The 22187-nt window shown below is 46.5% G+C and overlaps 1 protein-coding gene across 3 annotated transcripts; it reads right to left on the minus strand.

Annotated features, from left to right (window-relative positions):
- Positions 1-954: 954 nt before the first annotated feature.
- LOC125508411 (nucleolar protein) lies at positions 955-13314 on the minus strand. Of its 3 annotated transcripts, XR_015604441.1 has the most exons (26): positions 12920-13314; positions 12393-12558; positions 12143-12262; positions 11915-12048; positions 11567-11726; positions 11423-11490; positions 10948-11046; positions 10618-10733; positions 8712-8886; positions 8527-8637; positions 8361-8439; positions 8127-8270; positions 7937-8050; positions 7621-7739; positions 7373-7455; positions 7176-7294; positions 6951-7071; positions 6726-6863; positions 5344-5440; positions 5135-5260; positions 4445-4537; positions 4259-4364; positions 4012-4157; positions 3853-3933; positions 1974-3655; positions 955-1528 (listed from the first exon to the last, which is right to left on the minus strand). XR_015604441.1 is itself a non-coding variant. In XM_048673117.2 (25 exons), the coding sequence occupies exons 1-25, from the start codon at positions 13226-13228 to the stop codon at positions 3530-3532; spliced, it is 3144 nt and encodes a 1047-aa protein (XP_048529074.2). In that variant the 5' UTR covers positions 13229-13314; the 3' UTR covers positions 955-3529. The 3 variants fall into 3 exon arrangements, 2 of the variants coding, with proteins under 2 accessions (XP_048529074.2, XP_087381988.1); XM_048673117.2 differs by having other exon boundaries at positions 955-3655; positions 12143-12256; XM_087525862.1 differs by having other exon boundaries at positions 955-3655.
- Positions 13315-22187: the final 8873 nt, after the last annotated feature.

Below are 22187 nucleotides of genomic sequence, written 5' to 3' on the forward strand. Positions count from 1 at the left end.
GGTTATCCCTAACCCTAGGTCTTTACTTGTGGTTTACTTTGGTCATTTGACCTTGCATTCATCATATACAATTTTGAAATGATCGAATTGGTCAACTAGAGGGGGAGGGATTGAAAAGGTAACTACAAAATTTTAGCTTAACTTTCAAATTTTAGGGTAGATGCAGATAAAGTAAGTTATCTAGATATGCAATCTATGGTGAGAACAACATATACGGAAAGCAAGCTAATACACTAGATAAGCAAGACCAACAAGATATCTTGCAAGCAAGCACAAGTAATGGTACGGAAACAGATTAACCACACAAGTCAGCGATGCGGATGTTTGCCAAAGTTCACACTCTTTTGGGAGTGTTAATCTTCGTTGGAGAAGTGCCCAAGCCAAAGCTCCGAAGAGCCACTAAGTGGATCACACTAGTCTCCCTTTGAGTCGTGCCAACGGATGAGCCTCAAATCACTCATGGTTGGTCCTAAAGGCGACCACCGGACCTTTACAAACACCCATAGCACACCACAACAATAGGAAGCTTAAGGGCCTTGACTCCTACTACCTAGGAGTCCCTGATCTCCAAGAGTAACAAGTTTGATGAATAACAAGTATGGGGATCACGATTTGGTTTGATGGAATCGTAGATCGGGTGATTCTCTTTCAATCATCAAAATATGGTGGAGTTTGAGTGAAGGGTTGAGAGGAATCGAGCTTTGAGGTGTTGGAACTGTTGGAGCAGCTCAAATCAATGATTAGGACTAGATGTTGGAATTCAGACCTAATTTGTGTGCAGGGGAATGTAGCCCATAAACTGCAGTTCCCTGAACTCATAAAATCCATCCGCTGTTCCACATGAGTCAATTGAAACAACATATTGGGCCAAGAGCTATTCCCAGTCCAGACCACTGGTGAACGAAGATGGCACCCTGGAAATGGAACCAACGCTTGTTTTGCAGGTATGGCAAATTCCTCGGCACAACATCATTGTGGTTCTATGGTTGATTCAATGGACAAATCGATAACCGGCAGAGGTTACCCGGGAGAATGCTAAATTCATCAAGTGCATGTTGCCCAAATTATTTCAACAAGCAACCGATGATTGGCGTGCGGCTGCAATAACTCCATGAGGACGCATCGTCTCTAACAAGGGGACAATGTCAGACCGCCTACACCTATTTGAAGAAGGCCAGTGCTAGGCGCCGGTCTGACGGCCCAACTTTCGGCCGGTCTGCTGCCGACCGTTCGATTGGAGACCACGTGACCGTCAGATCTCACGCTCTCTTCCCTTCTCTTACTAGTCAACGCTACAATCCCCCCACAGAAACGCCATGGATTCGTCCCCCAGAGCGTTGTCCTCATCCCAACGCGTGTAAGAGCAACTCACCCCCACGCAGCGCTACCTCCTCCCCCGCGGTCTCAGCGAAGACGACGCCCGAGCTTGCTGCGACGCGCCGGCAGTCACCATCCCATCTCCCGTCGCTGCTTTTTCTGATGCAACTCCGCCTCCGCACACTCGCCGGTTCCAGCTCCGATCCACCCCCTGCTAGATGCCGATTTGCAACAATTCTACACATCAGCCGACGGAGACAAAATAAACAAGTTTGATTGCAACTCCGCTCCTGTTGTTTGCCGCCTCCGTCTCGCCTCCGTCGTCGATTTGCACCACCGTGCTCTAGCACAAACAAAATCTCGTAGCAAAAACTCCAATACATGGTTGAAGCAAAAACGAAGCCGGTTCCAGCAAAAAAATAACATCGGTTCCAGGAAACAAAATTCAGCACCAAAAAAATCAAGTAATACGTTGAAGCAAAAAATTAGCCGATTCCAGCAAAAAACGAAGCCAGTTACAGCAAAAATTAACATCGATTTCAGCAAAACAAATTTAAGCAACAAAAAGTCCAGTAATCTGTTGAAGCAAAAAAAATTAGTCGATTCCAGCAAAAAACGAAGCCGGATCCAGCAAAAAAACTTGCCGGTAGTAGCACCTCGTCTTGCCGTTGTAGCATCGCCGGTGTGCGTGTCACCACAGTGCCGAGGACGGGGTTGTAGCATTGGTAACCACCGGTTGCATCCATCGACATAGATGGTTGTAGCTTTTTGGCCGACGGTGGCCGTCGCCGCCGCGCTGGTCGTAGCACCACGCCGCGTCGGTACCAGCACCGCTATGTGCTGGTCGCAGCACGGCCGCGTGCCGGTCCCAGCTCCACGCATTGGCGGTTGCAGGACCCGGCACCTCGCCGCGCAGCTGGTTGCCTGCATCTCGCCGATTGCAGCACGGTAGCCTCAAGCTCGAAGCTCCCCCGGCTCCAGCCAACTGTCGTCGGCGGCCCCCGCACCTGCAACACCAGATTCACAACGAAAAACGCGAGGCGTATATGTTTCCAACGGTGGTGGGTAGCTGTGTCCAGCGGTGGCCATGGACGCACCTTGGTTTGTGGAGGAGATGAGGAGATAAGAGGAAGGTATGGGGGTAGTGGCCTAGTCAATGACGAATGGATAAGAAGGAAGCAGTGACACGCGAGGCGTTTATGTGGCGAGCGCGCAGCACACGTGGGCCCAGGGCCATGTGTGCGAGCGACCAGCTCAAAGTTAATTAAGCCGGTCAGCCGGCGTAAAACGTTTCCCTTTGAAGAAGTGCCTTCATATTCAGTTGGGTGTAGCTCTTCCGGAAAAAAGATTCAGGCTCATCCAACAGCTACCAGCCAGCAACCAAGGCGAAGTGACTGAAGATCAACGGTCGAGAAGGACCTGACTGTTTAACTTTCACTTGCTCTGTTTTACCTGATTTAATTCTACCATTGGTTATTTCACCGAGTGTTATTACCGAATCTAGATAAATCGGGTTGTGGCTAGGGTTCTGGACCTTCTGCCATTTCCCAAATTCAGCCGTCATGGCATGGACCCAAATACTACTTGTACTCATATGGAGTAGAGATCTTGTCATTGTTTATAGTTTAGACCATGAATTCAGTCAAGTATCAAACTCATGTCTGACATGCGATCAATCCATGTCTTGGACACCGCCTGTTGACCGCTGAGATCTCACCCGCCTTTGCTACAATTCCGATTCCGAAGCCCTTCTCTCGCTGCTACGCCCCTTCACCAGATATGTGCAGTTGGCAAGGGCTAGAATTGTAGACACATCTACTGAAGAATTTCACAAGACAGATGAAATAGGCCATTTCCGAGTATAACAAATTTTACATGAGAATTCTGCTTGGCAGACAAATGCAAATTTCCTGTAACCCTGCGTTTAGTAGCTGCTCGATTTTGATTCCTTTTTTTTTCTGAAATGACCAGGAAATAGAACTTCATCGCTATACTACTCTGGAACTCAGAATCAAAATTTGGGTACAGATTTTTGCTGACTTGATCTTCCAATTGGAGTTACAACAACCACATGATATCGTCACGACTTTATACATTGCTTTGCTGTAGAACATGTTGTCCACTGGCTCTGGGTCTTCCTTTCTCTAGCCAGTGGTAGAAAATCAGCCAGGAGTCCTCTCCTGCACATCAGCAAACTCCTTCACGCAAAAGCTCACTCGAGCTTTGGTGCTTTGAGGAGATGTACACTCCTCACCAACCCTTTACCCACATCTCCAACCTCCTTGAGTATAGACGTTGGATCCGGCATGGCTTCATCATCCTCATCTCTGCCACGCTTCTGTCATAATAACAACACAAAATCAAGTCAACTTACATACCTGGGATATGCCACAACCTAAAAAGCTCGGCATGATAAAACATTTATTAGCAACAGATACGGGTACATAGTATTTGAGTAAATGGGGTATCTACTTGTGGGAAGATTAAAGTGAAGAAACAGTCATCTACAACACAAGCAATCAGTGAGAAAAATACCTTTGAGCTCTCCCATGTAAGACCAATTGCGTCCCCTCCAATCGAATCGTGCCACAATTTGAAGGTCATAGGGAATGCACACTGTACACAAATTGGATTATCATACTTAATGGATTAACATATCTTTATGCAACCAAAGCTTGATAGTTTCGATTTTACCTTCAAGTCTCGCAAGAAGTATGCGGTAGGGTCAAAATTCACCAAAAGTTTATCTCTTGTGTCATGCAAGCTTCTCACAACACTTTTACTGAGTGGCATATAAGGGTGGAAATCATTGCTTGGTTTGCCCTGGATTACTAACTTACCTGCAAGGTTGTTCCGGAAGTTATTTGCATCAAGAATACATGACACGAGTTGAATTTCATCTAGTTTCTGGTTAGCAACAAATATTAATGTCTGAACTAACCGTTAGGAATCTCAGCAGGAAAAAGAACATGGTGAGGACGGCAAAGCTTCTCTTTATGGAGGAGTATAACGGCGTCATAATTGCTTAAAGGTGTTCGGAAGAGGCACTATAGCAAATGAAAGCGAGTGAGAAAATCAAAACCTAATGAGACAGTGAACCAATCAAGTGATGACAGAAAAACCTTACCTCCCATGTATATTGGCCTGATTGACCATGGATGATAAGATTTGTTAACAGCTCAGCGCTGCTTTTAGCGTAAGAAGCTATCCGTTTAAGAACCTGTGGTTAAATGAACAGAAGGTGAATGAATAAAATAGACCCATTTGGTTCTGAAACTGTAATTGACTAGCAATTATCATAGATGCATCTCCGGCAAAAGCCTTATATGGCATTTCCCCAGATTATGACATTTCTTGTCACCCTTCTCATGCAATTGCTGGTTATGTCATATAGGTGCTTCTCATGCAGAAATACCATAGAAGATGCACTGATAAGAACGGTAATTCTATGGAGCGAACATTGCCCAGTCGTTCTTCGCGACGCAATGTGCGCCACCCAATTCAACGATCAGCCCCACGCACGCGTGATCGTGACCATGCATGATGCCAGCACAACCTTTGTTCCATCGCACATGTCATCGTCGTGTTGTACTGTATCGCGCGCTAGTTGATTCCGACAAGAGATGTCATATAGATGCTTTTCATGATATTGAGACAAGATTTGACACTTAAACATTGGGAAATGTTGTTGATGTACAAGAATTGGAGATATAGTGCATGATTTCCCCATTAACCTTTTGTAGCTTTATCATTGATGTAGACTTGAATTACATAACAGTAACTAGCTTTACATCTGTACAAAAAGATAAACACCTACCGACTTGCTTGGTGATTGTTTTGTCCACGCTTCAGATGATTTATCATATGACGTAGCCAGAAACATTGCAGGCTCTATATCATGAGGATTTTGTTCATAAGATCTTCTGCTCAGCATAAAGTTTTCCTGCGGTTGCATCTCTCAATATGTTAGCGGCTTGACAGCTTATTCAAATGTGAAAAGATAAAAAAGAGAACCAGAGAACAAACATTGATTTCTTTCTCATCCTTCAGGTTGAAGTCATTATTTATGTCCACAATCATGGGTGAAAAGGTCCAGTCAAAACTAGATAGCAACCGCAAGAACCTGTCAATTTTTTAGTAACTGGTCAGAGGACATATAAAGCTTTCATGTGCCTGCGAGACCAGTAAAAAAATATAACCGACTACTGAAATAGGTGAGAGAGGGGGTGGTACCCAAACTTTTCTGAGGTAACTAATTATTAAGTGTCATGCACCAACCAGTAGAACCAAAAGTCCGAACTGATGGAAAAGGTTGCGCGATCCACAAATACTTTAACAGTAGTAACATCATGGGTTTATGGTAAATTTATTTGCAAGAACATATAGTAGTAAAGGTGCTGTTATCCTGGAGCAATTATTACAAGTCAAAAGCAATAGCCAGGGTCAGTATTCCAACACATATCTTAAAGTCTGTTGCTGGACCACCTTTATATCAAGAAAAAGCATATTCTTTAATAGTCCTTATCAAAACATTGATATCACTCACCAGAACGCTAAATCTTGGGTATTAATTTTAGAACAAAAGCATGTATTAAAATAGATATTTAGGAGATTAATTATTGTGTTCTTCATTCTATTTTTTAACAAATATGTTTGCTTCATGTTCTGTTCTTATATGACACAAAACAATGAAACTGACAAGAGAGAAGTGCATATTTCAACCCTCAATTTTTGCCCTAGTCTAATTTACAACCCCGAACTCCAATACCATCTAAATTACAACCCCCAACTCTCAAAACCGGCCAGGATTCAACCCTCCCCTCTCTGTTGACCGGTTTTGACTAGTCAACAGGTCCAGTCAGCATGCCACATCAGCAAAAAATGCAAAATTTCTAAGGAAACAACCTGTAAAATCGAAGAAAATCCAGGAAAAGAAATAAGAAATCCAATTTCCGAAAAACACGGAAAATAAAAAAACGAATTTCCAAAAAAAATCCAGAAAAAAACCCAAAAACTCAAATTCCAGGAAAAAAAATCATTTTTATTTTCCCTAGCTTTTTTCGCGAACAATTTTTTCGGAATTTTGCCTTTTTATATTTTTTTCCCGATCTTATAGATTTTTATTTACATTTTCTTGAAATTTTGAAAAAAAATCTGACGTGGCATGCTGATTGGACCCGTTAACTAGTCAAAACTGGTCACCCCAGGTCAAAACCGGTCAACAGGGAGGGGAGGGTTGAATCCTGACCGGTTTTGAGACTTGAGGGTTGTAATTTAGACGGTATTAAAGTTCAGGGTTGTAAAATAGACTAGGGCAAGAGTTCAGGGTTGAAATATGCACTTCTCTCAACTGACAAGTATGGAGTAGTAATATTAAAAGTAAGGTTTACAAGATTACAAAATTGTACCTAAGGAACCCAGTAACCCGTGAAGAGGGGGCATGGAATGGAAACGGCCTCAAAAATAGGTAGGCAACCACCAATTCAACCGCCTCCTCTGAGATAAATGAAGAGAATAGATGTGCGGAAATCCACCTTTTTGCTAGCCTTTGAAACGGAAAGAACATATCATAAGATATACTAGGGTTTCAGGAATGCTGAGTTAACTAACAATTTTGAAACCTTAATAATTACCTCACAACCGGCCCATACGCTTGGTAAATACCATGCAGACCGTTGATCATACTTGAGTGCTGACTACGAAAAAAGAGCTCCTTATCTTCTGATGGAGCACTTTGTATGTTACTGTCTCCAGCTGAGATAAATAGATAAAATTATGGAATTGGCAAACTGCGTGAACTTTTTGCATAAGTCAGTTAAAAAATAAGAAATAAAAATCATACATAATGAGAAGCTAACCTTGCTTTTGTACCACCAAACCTCTCTCATGAAATATTTTGAGCAAAAATGAATATCCAGATGTAAGAACATTGACCTCGTCTTCACTGGCTGTAACAAACATTCCTCGATCCTCCAGACTGATATAACACCGAATTTAGCCAATGAAGTGGGAACTGAACATAAGCAAGAAATAGTTCATCAATGATGTCACATACCTTTCACCAATTCTTAAAAGAAATGCAGACTTTGTCTTCTCCATGGCTACAGGATCCAAGGGCCAGTTACCAGATCCCTCTAGCTGTTATTAAAATGGGGGTAAAAGGAAAGAGATTTGTGAAAAGAAACTCTAAAATGAAGAATCGCTAACAGACAGATATGGAACATGACATGGAAGGTATCGAGCAGTCAAGCTCCATAAATAATTGCCCATTGTGATATTTAACACAACTAATGAGCAGCATACCTGAATCATGACTTCCAAAGACCGAACACAAGTTGCTGCAAAATTGGGCAGCCTCTGAGAACTCTTTTCATATGCCAACGGATGAGGTTCAGGGGGGAACACAGAAGTGTGCCTAAAGGCTGGCATAAGCAAAAGTTAAATAGTAAGAAAAATGAACAGGGTATGTAAATACTCCCTCCGTCCCAAAATTCTTGTCTTAGATTTGTCTACATACGGATGTATCTATTCACGTTTTAGTGTTAGATACTTCCGTATCTAAATAAACCTAAGACAAGAATTTTGGGACGGAGGGAGTAATAAAATTATTCTGTCAGACCTGAGTCTAGAGGTTGCACAGTAGATATTTTAAGAGGAACATCATCCAATAGACGCAACTGCTTAGCTAAAGTATCAAAGGCTTCAAGCAAAGCTCCAGAAGATGACACTGGATCTGCATAATTCCAATTAAACATGATTTAAATCCGAAACTCGACATGTGAATCACAACATATAAAGCTTAGCTTTACCTTGGCCACCAACCAAGAGACAAAAGTCAAGCTGATCAACAACATGAGTGAGATCTTCCTGCTGCAACAGCAAATGCTTGGTAAGCACATAATCAGCAATTCTTTTGATGATCGTATGCCTCTCCCAAGTCTCCGTTTCCCACACTACAGTTTAGTAAGTAGAATCCATTAGTATCAAGTATTTATTCAACTAGTGTATGCTCTTCACTGGCAATGGCAACAAAAATGCAATACCTGTGCTTTCAGCAATAGCCCCATCTTTAAATCTCCTAAGTTCAGCTTTCTCTCCCCAGAATTTCCTAAATTTAATAGCCTTGGGATTAATGAGCACAATACACGTGTGTTAGACTACAGTAATTGCAGTTGATCATTATTCTGTAATCTATAAAATGGAAATCACCTCATCATGATTTTCAGGATTTGGACCAATATCGACAAGACGATAACTCTTCTCCAACAAGCTAAGCATTACACCGACAATCAGTGGGCTGCTACCAAACTCTGAGAAGCCCTATAAAGCTGTGTTTGTCAGTAGATTGAAACGCAAACATAAGTGTTCAGTTATGGTACACAAATGTCACATACATCCATTATATTCCATTCAGAAGGTGTGCTTCTCCACAGAACACGGATCATCTTTGTTCTATCTGTAAGTCCTTGTTGCAGCAAGGACTGAACATCTTTTTCAAGTACTCGCCATGATTCATCATCCAAGCAGAAGCTTAATGCAGTAACTTTAGAGTTCCCCTTCAAGTTAATCCTGACAGTGAAAACAAGAAGGATCACATGAGAACTTGATAAGCTAGCTTTAAGTCTTAAATTAGGACTGGATAGCAAATTGAAATTTCAAAATTTGCAAACATTCTTAGAATTATGGTAGTAAGGGGAAATTAGCTGATTATGACAATAGCAGCAAAGATGTGCGGTAATGCTAGCTCTAAATATGGTTCCTTTTGGGAGACATGTGATCAAGTTACAGAGCAAATTCTTCAGCTTTGCCTCCTGCTCCATCAGAAAGGGCAACTCTGTCCATCTTTGGCTTGACAAATGGAATGGTTCAGCCTCTTATCTTAAGGACCTCCTACCGAGGCTTCACTCTTTTGCAATGAACAACTCCCTTTTAAGTTAAGCAGGCACTAGACATGAATGACCTTCTGGACCTGTTACAACTACCACTTTCCTCGCAAACCTTTGATGAGTTTCTTATGTTCAGTAGCATCCTCCAGAACATCCAAAATTAACAATGAGGAAGATGACTTTTGGAGCTACTCTTAGGGGAATGATCATTACTCCTCCACAAAAGCGTATTCCCAGTCATTTTCTCAGAATCAAGCTCCTGCAATTCTCAGTTGGGTTTGGTCGTAGTCTACGGCAAAGCTCGAAGGCTTTGCTTGGCTCCTCCTAAATAACAGATTAAATACAAGAGATTTTCTGCATAGAAAGAACTTCCGAGTATCTGATTCCCTTTGCTGTGTTCTCTTTCAACGGGATCTGCAGGATCATCGTTTCCTATCCTGTCCCTCCAGCAGGGAGCTGTTGGCATAGAATTGGCGTCCACCTTAATTTTATCAATAATACCTCCAGACATTCTCCTGTACCACAGCTGCCTTTGGCAAGGCTTTCTTCATGGAAATTATGATCACTGCATGTTGGTGCATCTGGAAGCAAACAATATCCCTGCCCCCCAAAGCTCATGGTTCCGATTATTTAGGAAGGAATGTCTTTTGCTTACCTTCAGCTCAGGGTCTCCCCAGCTAAGGCCGGTGTTTTACACCTATGGCTTTAGCAAAAGTGCTCTTTTGATCCTGAGCTCACATGCTCCCTGATGACCAGTTTAGTTGGTTTTCCCCTTTGCACATCCCCCCCCCCCCCCCCCCCACACACACACTCTGTGTTTTTCTAGATATGTTCAACAACAATAAAGCCTTTAGTCCCAAACAAGTTGGGGTAGGCTACAGCTGAAACCCATAAGATCTCAAAACCAACTCATGGTTCTGGCATGTGGATAGCTATCTTCCACGCACCCCTGTCCATGGCTAGTTCTTTGGTGATATTCCAGTCCTTCAGATCTCTCTTAACGGACCCCTCTCATGTCAAGTTTGGTCTACCCCGACCTCTCTTGACATTTTCAGCATGATTTAACCATCCGCTATGCCCTGGAGTTTCTAGATATGCTCAAATTAATAAAAAAAAAGTAGTGTCAGGGCCTTCCCTACAGTTTCCCAGTCAAAAATGTGCAGTGGAAAATGGCATCTAAGTTGAGGCTGCCAAATGGGAACTGGGAGCACTTGTCAAGTTCCAACATTTGTGAACTATGTAGAAATTTAAAATATATAGATGGAATAATCATCATTTCATCGATGTCTTCCAAAATCAATCACTTGCTCACTCAAACATATAGCCATGCAAATAGAAACTCCAGTGAAAGAGCATAATGCAAAATTGCAATATACATGAGAGTGACACAACATACTTGCTTAACTGAACATACCTCAAACATGAATCAAACTTAGCACCAAAATCAACTTTGGTCATAAAAAGTTCTTCAAATCCACCATCTCTGCATTTATCAAGGCAATTAAGTGTGCAAGCTGCCTCATCTTGGAGCTGAATAAGAAATGATTCGGTGTAAGATGGAGACTATAATAGACAAAGAAAATTGCAAGCTTAACAATTGGGGTGAGTAATATTCTGAACACATGGAGCAAGGAAAACTGAACTTCTATCATGGTGGTCATATCACACCATAGTTATGTAGATGCATACATATACATGAGATGTGGAATTGGTGTTCATAGGGTACTTTCATAGTCAAACCTACCTCTGAAAAGGCTGACTTCGTCATCCGAAATGCCAGATTGACATGGCCAGATACATCACATATGGCAACATCAAATGTTTTCAGCAGATGAGCAATGCCCTGAAAAATTCATGGATCAGAAGATCATAATAACTGAATATTCAATATTACCCCACAAATTATTAGCACTGCATGCAAAAATTCAATCCAGAATTATCCGTCATGCACCAAGATCTATACTACGAGCGGAGGGATTACCAGCCTACTAGTTATTATTGAATTACAGGCAGAGGTGCGCCTGACCACCAATTTCATTGTTAGTATAACCAGCTAGGCATACCTAAGCTTGGGGTGCCAATTTTTGACCATGTTCACACTAAGGCAAATAACTTATCTGGAGAAATTATGATTCTATAAGGAATATTGCTCCTGTTATTCTAGGGGAGCTGGCCTAGCCAATAATACAATTATTTGAGGATTAAGCTATATATAAGACCTCTTTGCTGATAGTACGCTTCTTCATTGGCTGAATCACCAAGCCCTTCGACCACATCTTCGAAGTTGCTACAAGCAAACAGAGATTGATATAGTAAACAATTAAACATAAATGAAATATCAACTTTCTGTTGCTTGGATGTACCAAAAAAATTGATTGCAACACGGAAAATTTGTCTTGTGGTCATTGATCTATTAATTATACTTCCTCCAGAGTCCATGGTAAGAAACACAAGGATGGCAGATATTAAGTATCCATTGAGGCAATCATGTGAATATATTGAAGTTCTTTGACGTGCCCAAACCTGCATTTCAAACTAAATATTAGATTGCCATTCAGGAGAAAACCAATAAGTAGACTTCTGCTGCACTGTCAATATAGAAGTATTTCCTCATCAGACAGTTGTTGAAGGGGTTACTAGAAACCCCAGACATGCAGACATTTGATCCATATTTTTTATAAGAAATATGAAACTGAGGAAGAACTCCTTACTTTTAGTAAAACCAATGCCTCTTGCAAGGTTTTCCAATTTGCAAAGGTGCTGCCGGTATATTCTGCATTTTCCTCCAGAAACATATCCTCCAATATGCTGTTATTATACCTAGGTGTCGGTTGGTTTATGCCATCTGTGATGCAAATCTGATCAGTTGTTTATAACAAATATTCCTATATTCAAGGCCAAAAATATGGGTTCAGGTGATTCTAAAGCAGGCAGATTACCTTTTGTATATGCACGGACATTGTTTCTTGTTGACAGATTTAGCTTTGAAAGATCAAATAAAGAGCTTGCCGTTGGGATTATCCTGACATAGAACCCAGGAAGTTCTGCAATTTCTGTTGCTGGGCGAATGGAAGTATTGAAAAATAAGAAGAGAACGCAAGGACCACACATTTAAGTGCATGAGTATTAACCTTGAATGCACACTGAAGTAAAAAAAAATGAAGCGCGGTAATTTGTTTGAACAACAACCTGGATATACATGGAGGACAGGCTTTCGTGCCTCATCTTGGAAGGTAGACCATGAAACCTTACGGATTAAAGGAGAAGACCTCAAGCTCTTCTCGATGACGCAGAGGTAAAGACACCTCTTTGCATGGTACCGGTGATTCAAGAAATCCTTTTCATGAAAGCATTCCTATAAAAGCAGCAAAAAAAAAATCATTAAACCCATACAGCATAATCACAGATAATGGTAGGTCAAAACCTCGATAGAAGCTTAAACAGTATGAATATAACTGTATTTGGAAGGGTGGCGATCACATGCCAATTTGTGCAACATCCAAAATGATACCAAGAACTGGAGTAATATTTGAAGTAGGTAACACCTGGTTCCATTAGATTGACTAAAGGGCCTCGCTCCATGTAGAGTAGACACGTTTGTACTTATAATTTTGTGAACCAACAAGAATTTTTGGACATCATAGCATAGTTGAGAATCCTCTGTGGAAGTTTTCTAAACTAATAATAAATTTACTAAAGCAAAGTGAAACACATACCTTAGGCAAGCGGACGAGAAGGTCAGCGGCGACGTTGGGTCTGGTGACCGCGCCGGCCGCGTGGCTCCCGGCGAGCCGCACCACCTCCGGCGGCCGGAAGGAAAACGCTAGCTTCTCGGCCGCGAGGCCCAGGTCTATCACGAACCCCGAGGCAGCCTCCGGCGCAGCCTGCTGCGGCGGCACGCTCTTGATGAGCTCCCCGACGGCGTCCGTGGCCTCCCCGGCGGCGCGGAGAGAGGTAGCGCTCGGCCGCGCTTGCTTGAGAAGCTCAGAGAGCTTGAGGTCGATGGAGTACTCGGCGGAGACCATTGCGGCTTCGGTGGCCGGTTGCCGGCGGCGGGAAGGCAAAGAAAGGGCTTTTGGGGGTTTAGGGTTTAGTTGAACCTCACCATCATTTTCCTCCTAGTAGTTGTACACTGCGAAGAGCCCATGAGCTAGCCCGTGAACTAGCCTGTAAATCGGAACATACCGGCCCGTTACAAATGTTGCGCACGCACCCGCCCAATTAGGAGCAGAATTGCCCTCAAAAAAAAAATGGAACAGAATGGCCCTATCCTAAAAAAAATTAGGAGCAGAATTTTCATATATATATATATATATATATATATATATATATATATATATACTAGTAGACCGCCCGTGCGTTGCTACGGGCTACAATACAGTGCATATAAATAAATTAAACAAATGACTAAAGTTGTCTTCAAGGTCGAAGCTCATTTCTTTCTTATATATTTGGGCATGTTTGGACATTTCTTCCTTGTATATTTGGGCATGTTTGAATATCAAACGAACGGCCGGTAGGCTCTCCAAAATTCAGCTGTATGGACAGTCGCTGCAACATAGCTAACACTTGATTTGTAATCAACCACTCTCTTCCCATAACATCTTTTCTTCCTATCATTGTAGCCCAATTATTGAGCTCCCTCCATAGTCACACATTTCCTCACACCGCCAATCCGTCAACCACGTTGGAGGACACCCGAAGACAATCGTCCTTATCATCGCCCTCTCATTGGGAGGGACAAAGAGCGAGGCATAAACATACACATACGTAAGTTAATTCATTATTTCATTAATTAATTACTTAATATGATGTCTTGTATCCTCTACATGGACAAAAAATACAACAAAAATATTATCTTCATTCTACATAATGAAATTGAAAACTTGTGAACAAAATCACAAACCATCATTTCACTTCTGATCCACCACAAAATAATATTTGGAATATTTTTCTTAAATGAAAAATATTCATTTTCTCTCTAAAACCCTAAGCCAAATCTGTTTGCTCCAAAGCAACCCTAATTTTTATGCCTCAGAAAATTCTAAGATAATTCACAAATATTCTAGGGACCCTAGGGCACCTCCCTGAGCAAAAATATTTCATCACTTTTTGGAATATTTTTGCTACAAAAAATCTTTTCTGTTCTGGACAGAAATGGTGGTTTCTACAGCAACTACCATTTTACTTGCTCCATTTGACCTGATCTTTCTTGTGCTTATTTACCTTAGTAACTCCAAGCTAGCCTCCAAAGCACAACTTCAAACTCCCAGCCATTTGACCACAGTAACATCACAAAGTTACTGTCCAGAAACTTACCAGACTTGTAAAACTTTCTCTACTGCACCTGGATCCAAACCAAACCGTGGTAAACTTCAAAACCACCGCGAACAACATGCCAGACATGAATTTTGGACGAAGGCTGGCCTGTGGAGAGAGTTCGCGCGGTGACCACGCATGTCCACGATGCCAGGCATGCGTGTCGACGCGCTCTGGGAGCCGCCGAGCACTCTGTTCGCGCGTGCTCGCTTCCCCCGACTGCCAAACCTAGCCAAAACTCGCCACCATCATCGTCTCGATACCATTAACTCCACCATGGCACTCGCCGACGCCGGAGCTCGCCGCAGCGAGCACGGGCAAGGTCCGGCCAGCCCAACAATGCGGGCGCACTGTGCTCGTTGTCACCCCCTTGATCCTGTGCTCGTCTCCGCTCGCCCACAGTGGCCACGTGACCTCCGTCGCCTTCTCCCCCTCTCACTAACGCCGCTCGTCGCCGGGCGCCGTGGACAGGTGTCCACCGGCGAAGCCCGAAGCACCCTCGCCGCTCGCCTATATATAGAGCCCCTCCCCAACCTCCTCGAGCATCCTCCAGCACTCACACACACTCCACGGTCGAGTAGGAAGCCGTAGCCCGGCCGGGCAGGCCTCGAGCCGCCGTCCCTGAGCTCGAGCTCGCCGGCGATGCCCTCTGGTCGCCGCGGCAGCTCCAGCCCCTCCCAGGCCTGGGCGACCCCTCCAGGGCCTCCGCCCCTCTTCGGTGAGGCCGTCTCGCCCGCTTGGAGCCCTCGGAGCGGCCTCTGCTCGCCGTCTTCTTCAACTCCGGCGACCTCCTCGTTCTGCCTCCGCTCGCGAGCTCGATTCCGACGTCGTCTGACCACCCCTAGCCACGCTACGGGTACGGGCAGGTGCGCCTCGACCTCCTCTTGCCATCCCTCCCTCTCGTTTTGGCCAAAGGGCCCTCGTCGCCGGCGAGAGCTCCGGCGAAGCCGCGACCATTTCTGTTTCCCTCTCCCTCTTCCCCCACCTGACTAGCGGGGCCCGCTAGTCAGTCACTCAGTACGCGCGCGAAGCGGTACGAGTGGTTGCGCCCCTGGGCTTTACGCCTTCGACGTCACCCCCCAGTCTTTTTCTTTTATTCTAATTCATTTGAATTTATAGAACACTTCAAACAGTTATAACTTTTTAACCATAAGTCATTGTGTTCCTTGAAAGGAAATCTAACAGCTCACCAAAGATGAGATTTTTCTGAGCTGTTTAGAATTTCTGGTGAATTTCAGAAGTGTTCTTGATATTTTCTTTTTGTGTTTAAAATTATTTTCAGAAGGTGAGGCTTGTCTTGAGGATCACTAGGAGGCTTGTGAACCTCATCTGCACTAAGGCAAGCCACGGCAACATTTTTATGATGCCATTGCAATATTTGTGATTTTCCCACTTGAATGAAATGATTAATCCATGCATTTAAAGAATTATTGAGTTATTTGTATTCTGTTAAATGTTGAATAGTTGTTATGCTTGATTTACAGAATAGTTGAAACTAGTTCAGTGAATAAAGCAAGTTAAGATTTATTTGAGGTGATGTTAGAAATAATTTTGTTATGCATGGTAGTTATTTTAGCTATACTTTTGCCTTCCTAAAATTGGTAAAAATTTGTTAGAAAATATTCTGTTAAATCATATTACTTGTTTTACAGAAAGTTTGAACTTAATTTAGTGATAAAGAAAGTAAGGATTGTTGATAGAAGAATCTTTTACTATGCATATGAAAAAGTTATCGGGATTGCTTTCTTGCGTAAGAAATTAATGAAACTTGTTACAAAAATATTTTTTGGTTAAGTTATGAGTCATTTGAGCTAGTAAAGTAACGTGAGTTGTTGACGGTCATGCTTGGTGTATAGATGACGTCGGTCAATTTTATGATGCATGTGTTGTTTTGCATTTCATGGCATGTTATGACACCGGTCATTGTTAGTTTAAAGTTGAAACTGAAAATAACTCAACTTGAATACACCCTTGACTAGGTCATGGTGCCGCTGAATGGAGTTCTTTCCAGTGTAACCACATTTGCCTTTATGGGGGGCCTTGATTCGGTCCATTGACACGGCCTCTGGTCGGTGCCTCCATCTAGGGAAGGTTATGTCCTGTTTGCCCTGGCCCGGCAAGCAGGCATAATCTTGTGTGCTCGTTAATGAGATTATGGTACCGATTTCCCCAAGTGGGAGTTTCCCCAAGTGGGAGTTTCCCCGAGTGGGAGTTTGGCCACGACGGTTGTCGGGGTGTCTTTGGTAGACACGGGGCCACCTAGGACCAGCCCGTTGGGGATTTGGGTCGGAGTGGCCGGGAGAGTGTTGTGACAATGGAGGAGTTTCGTCGGAATGCCGTTGGTCCACCCGAATGGGAGTGCGAGGCCATGGGTTCCGTGGTGTGGGTCCAGTGTGCTACCTCTGCAGAGTGTATAATCTATCGATAGCCGCGTCCACGGTTAAGGACACCTCGTAGTAGGTCCCACCATGAGTCAACGAATAATAAAAATTGCACACTAAGCTATAAACTTTGCATTGTCAAGGATGGCAGAAAGGCCATCGAGGAATTTGGGACCAGATATTGGTCGTGGTTGTGATCGCCGTAAGGATCACGAGTCATTGTGTTTTACCACGTCGGTGGTGTGTTTTACCACATTGGTGGTGTGTTTTACCACGTTGGTGGTGGTTGTGATCTGAGGATGATCACGGTTGGTAAGTTGTCCTGAGGGACGTTCGAGCATGATCACATCATGTTGACATATAGTGTTGCATCATTAATAATTGGCTAAATATCATGATATTGTTTGTCATTATGATTATGCTTGTTGTGAGCTTGCAAGTACATTCAATGTACTGACCTGGCGTGTCATGCCAGATTTCAGGAAAGTCTCGTTGGAAAGGAGCGTTGTTCGAGTCTAGATCGTGTCCACATCGGTGTCCCTGTGAGATGGAGCTTCCGCTACGACCTTATTCCGCTGCCGCGTAGTTGTTCGGGTCAAGGCCCCTTTATGTTCACTAAATAATGTACATATTGATCAGCCGCACCGAGTGTGCCGCTTGGCCTCGACCGCTATTGTAATATGAACTCTGTTCCGCTAGCATCAATAAAGTGGTTGTTTTCTGTACCAATATGTTGTGTGTTGCCAGAAGACATGGTCTCTGGGCTGGCAATGCAGGGTAAACCGGTCGCTCTGAGCCGGGGTGCCACAGAAGTACAAGCGCAAAGACAACCAGAACAACGCCAAGTGAGCAACACGAAGAGCGGGAGGGCGAGGTGGACTCCCTCGGCAAGGCCCTTGCTGGGGTGGCCTCCACAGCCGCGGCAAGAGCCTTGCCGGGGCAACTTGCCCGACACCAGTAGAGCCGCCACCCTTGAGCCCAAGGGTTCCAATGCCATCGACCACTTTGGAACCGAGGCTCAGGAGGCACCTCCATGGTGGCATGCAAATCTTTGTGGAAACCAGAAACACACAAGACTAGATGATGACCAGAAGACAAGACAATCGCAAGACTCCTTGCCGAGGATGCCCACGAGGCCCTAGCAAGGCTCCCTGCCGAAGACGCTCACAAGACCCCGGCAAGACCCTCGCCGGGAATATACGCGGGACCGCGGTAAGACCTTGCCGCCCCATCGCCGCCCCAGCTCAGCGGCCAACCCACCAACTGAAGAAAGTACCCACGTGGCAGTACGTGGATACTAATCCAACTAGCCAAACACCAGCGTGGCGGCATGCAGATCTTTGTGAAGACCCTACCACCATGCCAACTCAGCAGCCAGCCAGCCTACATGGTGCTGCATGCCTCGTTGGTTTGGACGCGTGTCCGAGTAAGGCGGAGCGGCGACGGACGGGACGGGCCTCGTTACCGCCCTTGATAAAGCAAGTGGACACCTAAGTAGTGCATTTAATGCACTTTGTCCTGTGATGACAGGTGATAAGCTTGTACACTGTATACCTTTCCACCTCCTGTGTGCCACTGTGGCAGCCCCTTTTGACTATAAAAGGAGGCCCGAGGCATACTGGAGAGGGATTCAGATCTTAGCTAGTTCAAGAACTCAAGAACACTCAAATATACACAAAAGCAGGACTAGGGTATTACGCATCCTTGCGGCCCGAACCTAGGTAAACGATCCTTGTGCTGGCTTCTAGACCCGCTCTTTGTGCAACCCCGCGCCCACCAACCGTAGCAAAAAGGGGTCCCAGCGATCCCATAGGTGTCGTTTCCCCCGACATCTCTGGCGCGCTAGGTAGGCGGGCAGTTGTGAAAATCTGGTCTAGTTGGCGCAGCGGCTTCATCATGGTCGTCACCCCCAGGAAGAAGATGACCGAACAAGCGACATCATTTGCCGCGACAGAAAAGCTAAGTCATTCGAAACTTTGAGTAATTCCTTTATGTACAAGGTTGTTTTCCTCGAAGATCCTGCTCTTTGTATGAAAAACCTACACGTGATGGGGCCTTCCGCTATTGGCAACGCCCTTGTTCTGTTTCGAGTCCGCTCAACAGTTCGAGCGGCCGCGTCGAGAACGGCAAGGTGGCCTTCCCGCTATTGGCAACGCCCTTGTTCTGTTTCGAGTCCGCTCAAAAGTTTGAGCGGCCATGCTGAGAATGGCAAGGTGGTTTACTTGGCTGCAAGCACACCCGGCCGGTTGTGAGGATCCGTCCTCTAAACACCGCAGCCTGGGTTTACGCGTCGGCAAGCCTATCCAGTTGAGCGTAGGGTGTACATACAAAAAATGATCGAATAGGAAAATAACATGCATCGTTTTAAAGTACTGCAGAGTTATATTACACCAATTGTCGCTGCGGTTCTAACTAAAGATAAAAATTGTCTTGGTCAAGAACCTGTAGCGCCGATGAGAAACGGGGTGCCTAGTCCCGGCGTTGGCCCTCTATCCTCCGAACTCCGTCGACGCAACTGATGATGGGCTAGATACGCTCCTCGAGCGCCATGAGTTCCACGTCCTCCGGCAAGCTCTCCAGCGCGGCGTCGAAGTTGAGGTTGGGGTTCCAGTACGCCACCTTGGTGAGGACCTTGGTCAGGGCACCCCAGCAAAGCTTCCGGGCCTCATTGGCCAGGGAGGTCGCTTTGTTGGAGCAGAATTGCTCCAGGGATCCAAGAACGCCCTCGAAGAACAGGGTCAGTTTGGCGTTGGGACTCACGTTCGGCTCCAAGGCGTACGTCACGTTTGGCACCCCCATGGCCACTAGCTTCGTGGTGATCCTGCCGGTGACATCGGCGAGGCGGCCGACCCAGAGGTTTTTTCCCTTCACGTAAACCTCGTGGTTGGCGGCGTCGTTCCTCCGCAGCTGCCTCTCCTCCTCCAGGTCCTTGGTTAGGGTCTCTTCCCGGGCCTTGACCTCCGAAAGCGTCCCCTCAAGACCCTCCAGCTTCAGCTTCAGGTCGTTGATGGAGTCATTGGCCTTGGAGAGCAACTCGGCTTTGCCGAGGACTACGGCCTGCACCTCCACCAAGGCACCATTGAGCGTGTATTTCTCCTTCGCCAGCTCTAGAACCTGTTTCTTCAGGTCATCCCGCTCCACCTCCAGCTCCTTCACTCTGCCGGCATGGACCAGGGCTTGGGCATCGAGCGCCTCCTTGTGCTTCTGCTTCGGTTCCTGGGTCCACAGCACGACGAACTTCTCAACCTCCTCCTCCTTGCCACGGAGCGTGGCGGCGAGTGCCTCCTCGCTTGAAGCAAGGTCCTCCTCCTGGGAGTTCAGCTCGGCCTGGTGCTGATGTCGAGCGGCCTCGTCCTTGGCGGCCCGTTCCCTTGCCGCCTCTTCAGCTTTCTCGACATCGGCCTACTTCAGGATGAGCTCCCATTTGCGCTCAGCTAGCAGGTCTTGAGCGACCTTCAGATCCTCGTGGGCTTGGCGAAACCAGGTCTGCGTCTCGACGACACGTTCCTCGAGATTCGCCTTCGCCTTGTCCACCGCCACCATCCTGGATTTTGCCTTGTCTAGGCGGGCACGGTGAAGCGCCCAGAGCTTCTAGAAGTTGGTGCTCATGGCCCGAAGCAGCAGCTCCTCTTGGGAACCGCCACCGCCGGTGCTCGGTCCGTCAACGACCTGGAGCCCGGCGGATGCGAGCGCCTCGTCGTCGAACGCCTCCCCTTCGGTTGGCGCCCTGGTGCTTGCCGTTCCTGGAAGGCGGACGAATAGGTCGTCGCCCACCTTCAAGTACTTGCCCAAGCCGGAGGCAGCAGAGGAGGAAGGTTGGTCGTCAACCACCCCCTCCTCAGTAGCGGCCTTGCTAGCCTCCCCGGTAGGCTCCTTGGTGGCCTCTTCAGCGGCGGTCTTGGCAGCCTCCTCGGCGGCGACCTTGTTGGCCTCGGCCTCGGCGTCCCTGGCGACCTTCCCGATAACGGTGTCGATATCCTCCCGGTCCGCCAAGGGAGGATCTGGATACCAAGAAGAGAGGATGAGCCAGGGCCAATGTCAAGGTTCAATAAGGAGAAGAAAGAGCAAGGACGGAAAGCAAACGACTTACCTGCTTCAAGCTGGGAAGAAGTAGCACCCTCCCCTCCAGCATTTGTTGCCGGGGCAGAGCCCCCGGCACCCAAGTTCGTCTCCTCCTCCATATGAGTGGGCTCAGTTGTCGATGCCCTCGCTGGGGACGCCCCTCGGGGCGGCATAGTCGAGGGGGGCGGTGTGTTGGGGGTGGCCCTCAGCGGCTCCTCCTGCCGCCGTTCTTCTCCTGCGAACCCGGCAAGGTCGGCATCAAGGATTCACACCCCAATGTTCATCAGTGGAGGAGTGAGTGGTGAGCTTACGCTGGGGGCTAGAGCGGGGGCTGCGCCGGGGACTGCTGTCCGGGCTGCTCTCCACCAACAATGGCATACGCGAAGTACCCGTCGAGGGCTTGTCGCCCATTGAGGTCTTGGCCTTCTTCGTCGCCCTCTGGGCCAGCGTCTCCATATACCTGCGAGAATAAAAACAAGTCAAGAAAACCAGCGCGGTCTGAAGAGACAGGGATGAAGAAGGGCAAGATGCTTACTCATCCTCCACCTCCTCTTTCGATGCCTTCCTCTTCCTCCTTGGGTTGAGAGACCCAAGATCAAAGATGACCTCCGCGTCGACGTCTGCGGGAGGAGGAGAAGGGGATGGAGTCCGGCGACGCTTGGACGAAGAAGAGGCGGTCGCTTTCTTCTTCGCCACCATAGCCGTCACCACCTTCTTCGCTGTCGCGGCCCTCGTCGGGCGCATGGACTGCCCCTCGACCTCTTGCCGCTGCTCGGTCCTGCCGGGCCGGACCGGTTCGCCAGAGCCAGCCCGCCGCAGGACACGCCTTCTCCCCATGACCGGAGGGTCGTCTGCCCTGGCCTCTTCCTCGGTCGACTCTTCGACCACATCTTTGACGAGGGAGGCCCCGGTGCCGGCGCTGCTGGCCTCCCCAGCAGACTCTGCCCATCCGGCAAGCTCCTCCTCCTCCATGGCTGCCTCGGCCTTGTCCTCCATGTGGCCGGCGCTGCCAGCTTCCCTGGCAAGCGCCGCCTCCGCCGCCCTGGCAGCGATGTAGTCTAGCTCCTCCTTGGTGGTGTCCTTGATAAGCAGTGGATCATCACGGACGTACCTCTCCGACAGGTTGTCGAAGAACTCCTGCACCTGCTCCGCCTCCGGCTCGGCCCAACTTGGGTCAAGGCCGTGCGTGTTGAAGTCCGGCATCATGGCGATGATGTCGGTT

This window comes from Triticum urartu, chromosome 5A (genome assembly GCF_056163025.1).
Source record: "Triticum urartu cultivar PI428250 chromosome 5A, HENAU_Tu73, whole genome shotgun sequence".
NCBI lineage: Eukaryota > Viridiplantae > Streptophyta > Magnoliopsida > Poales > Poaceae > Triticum > Triticum urartu.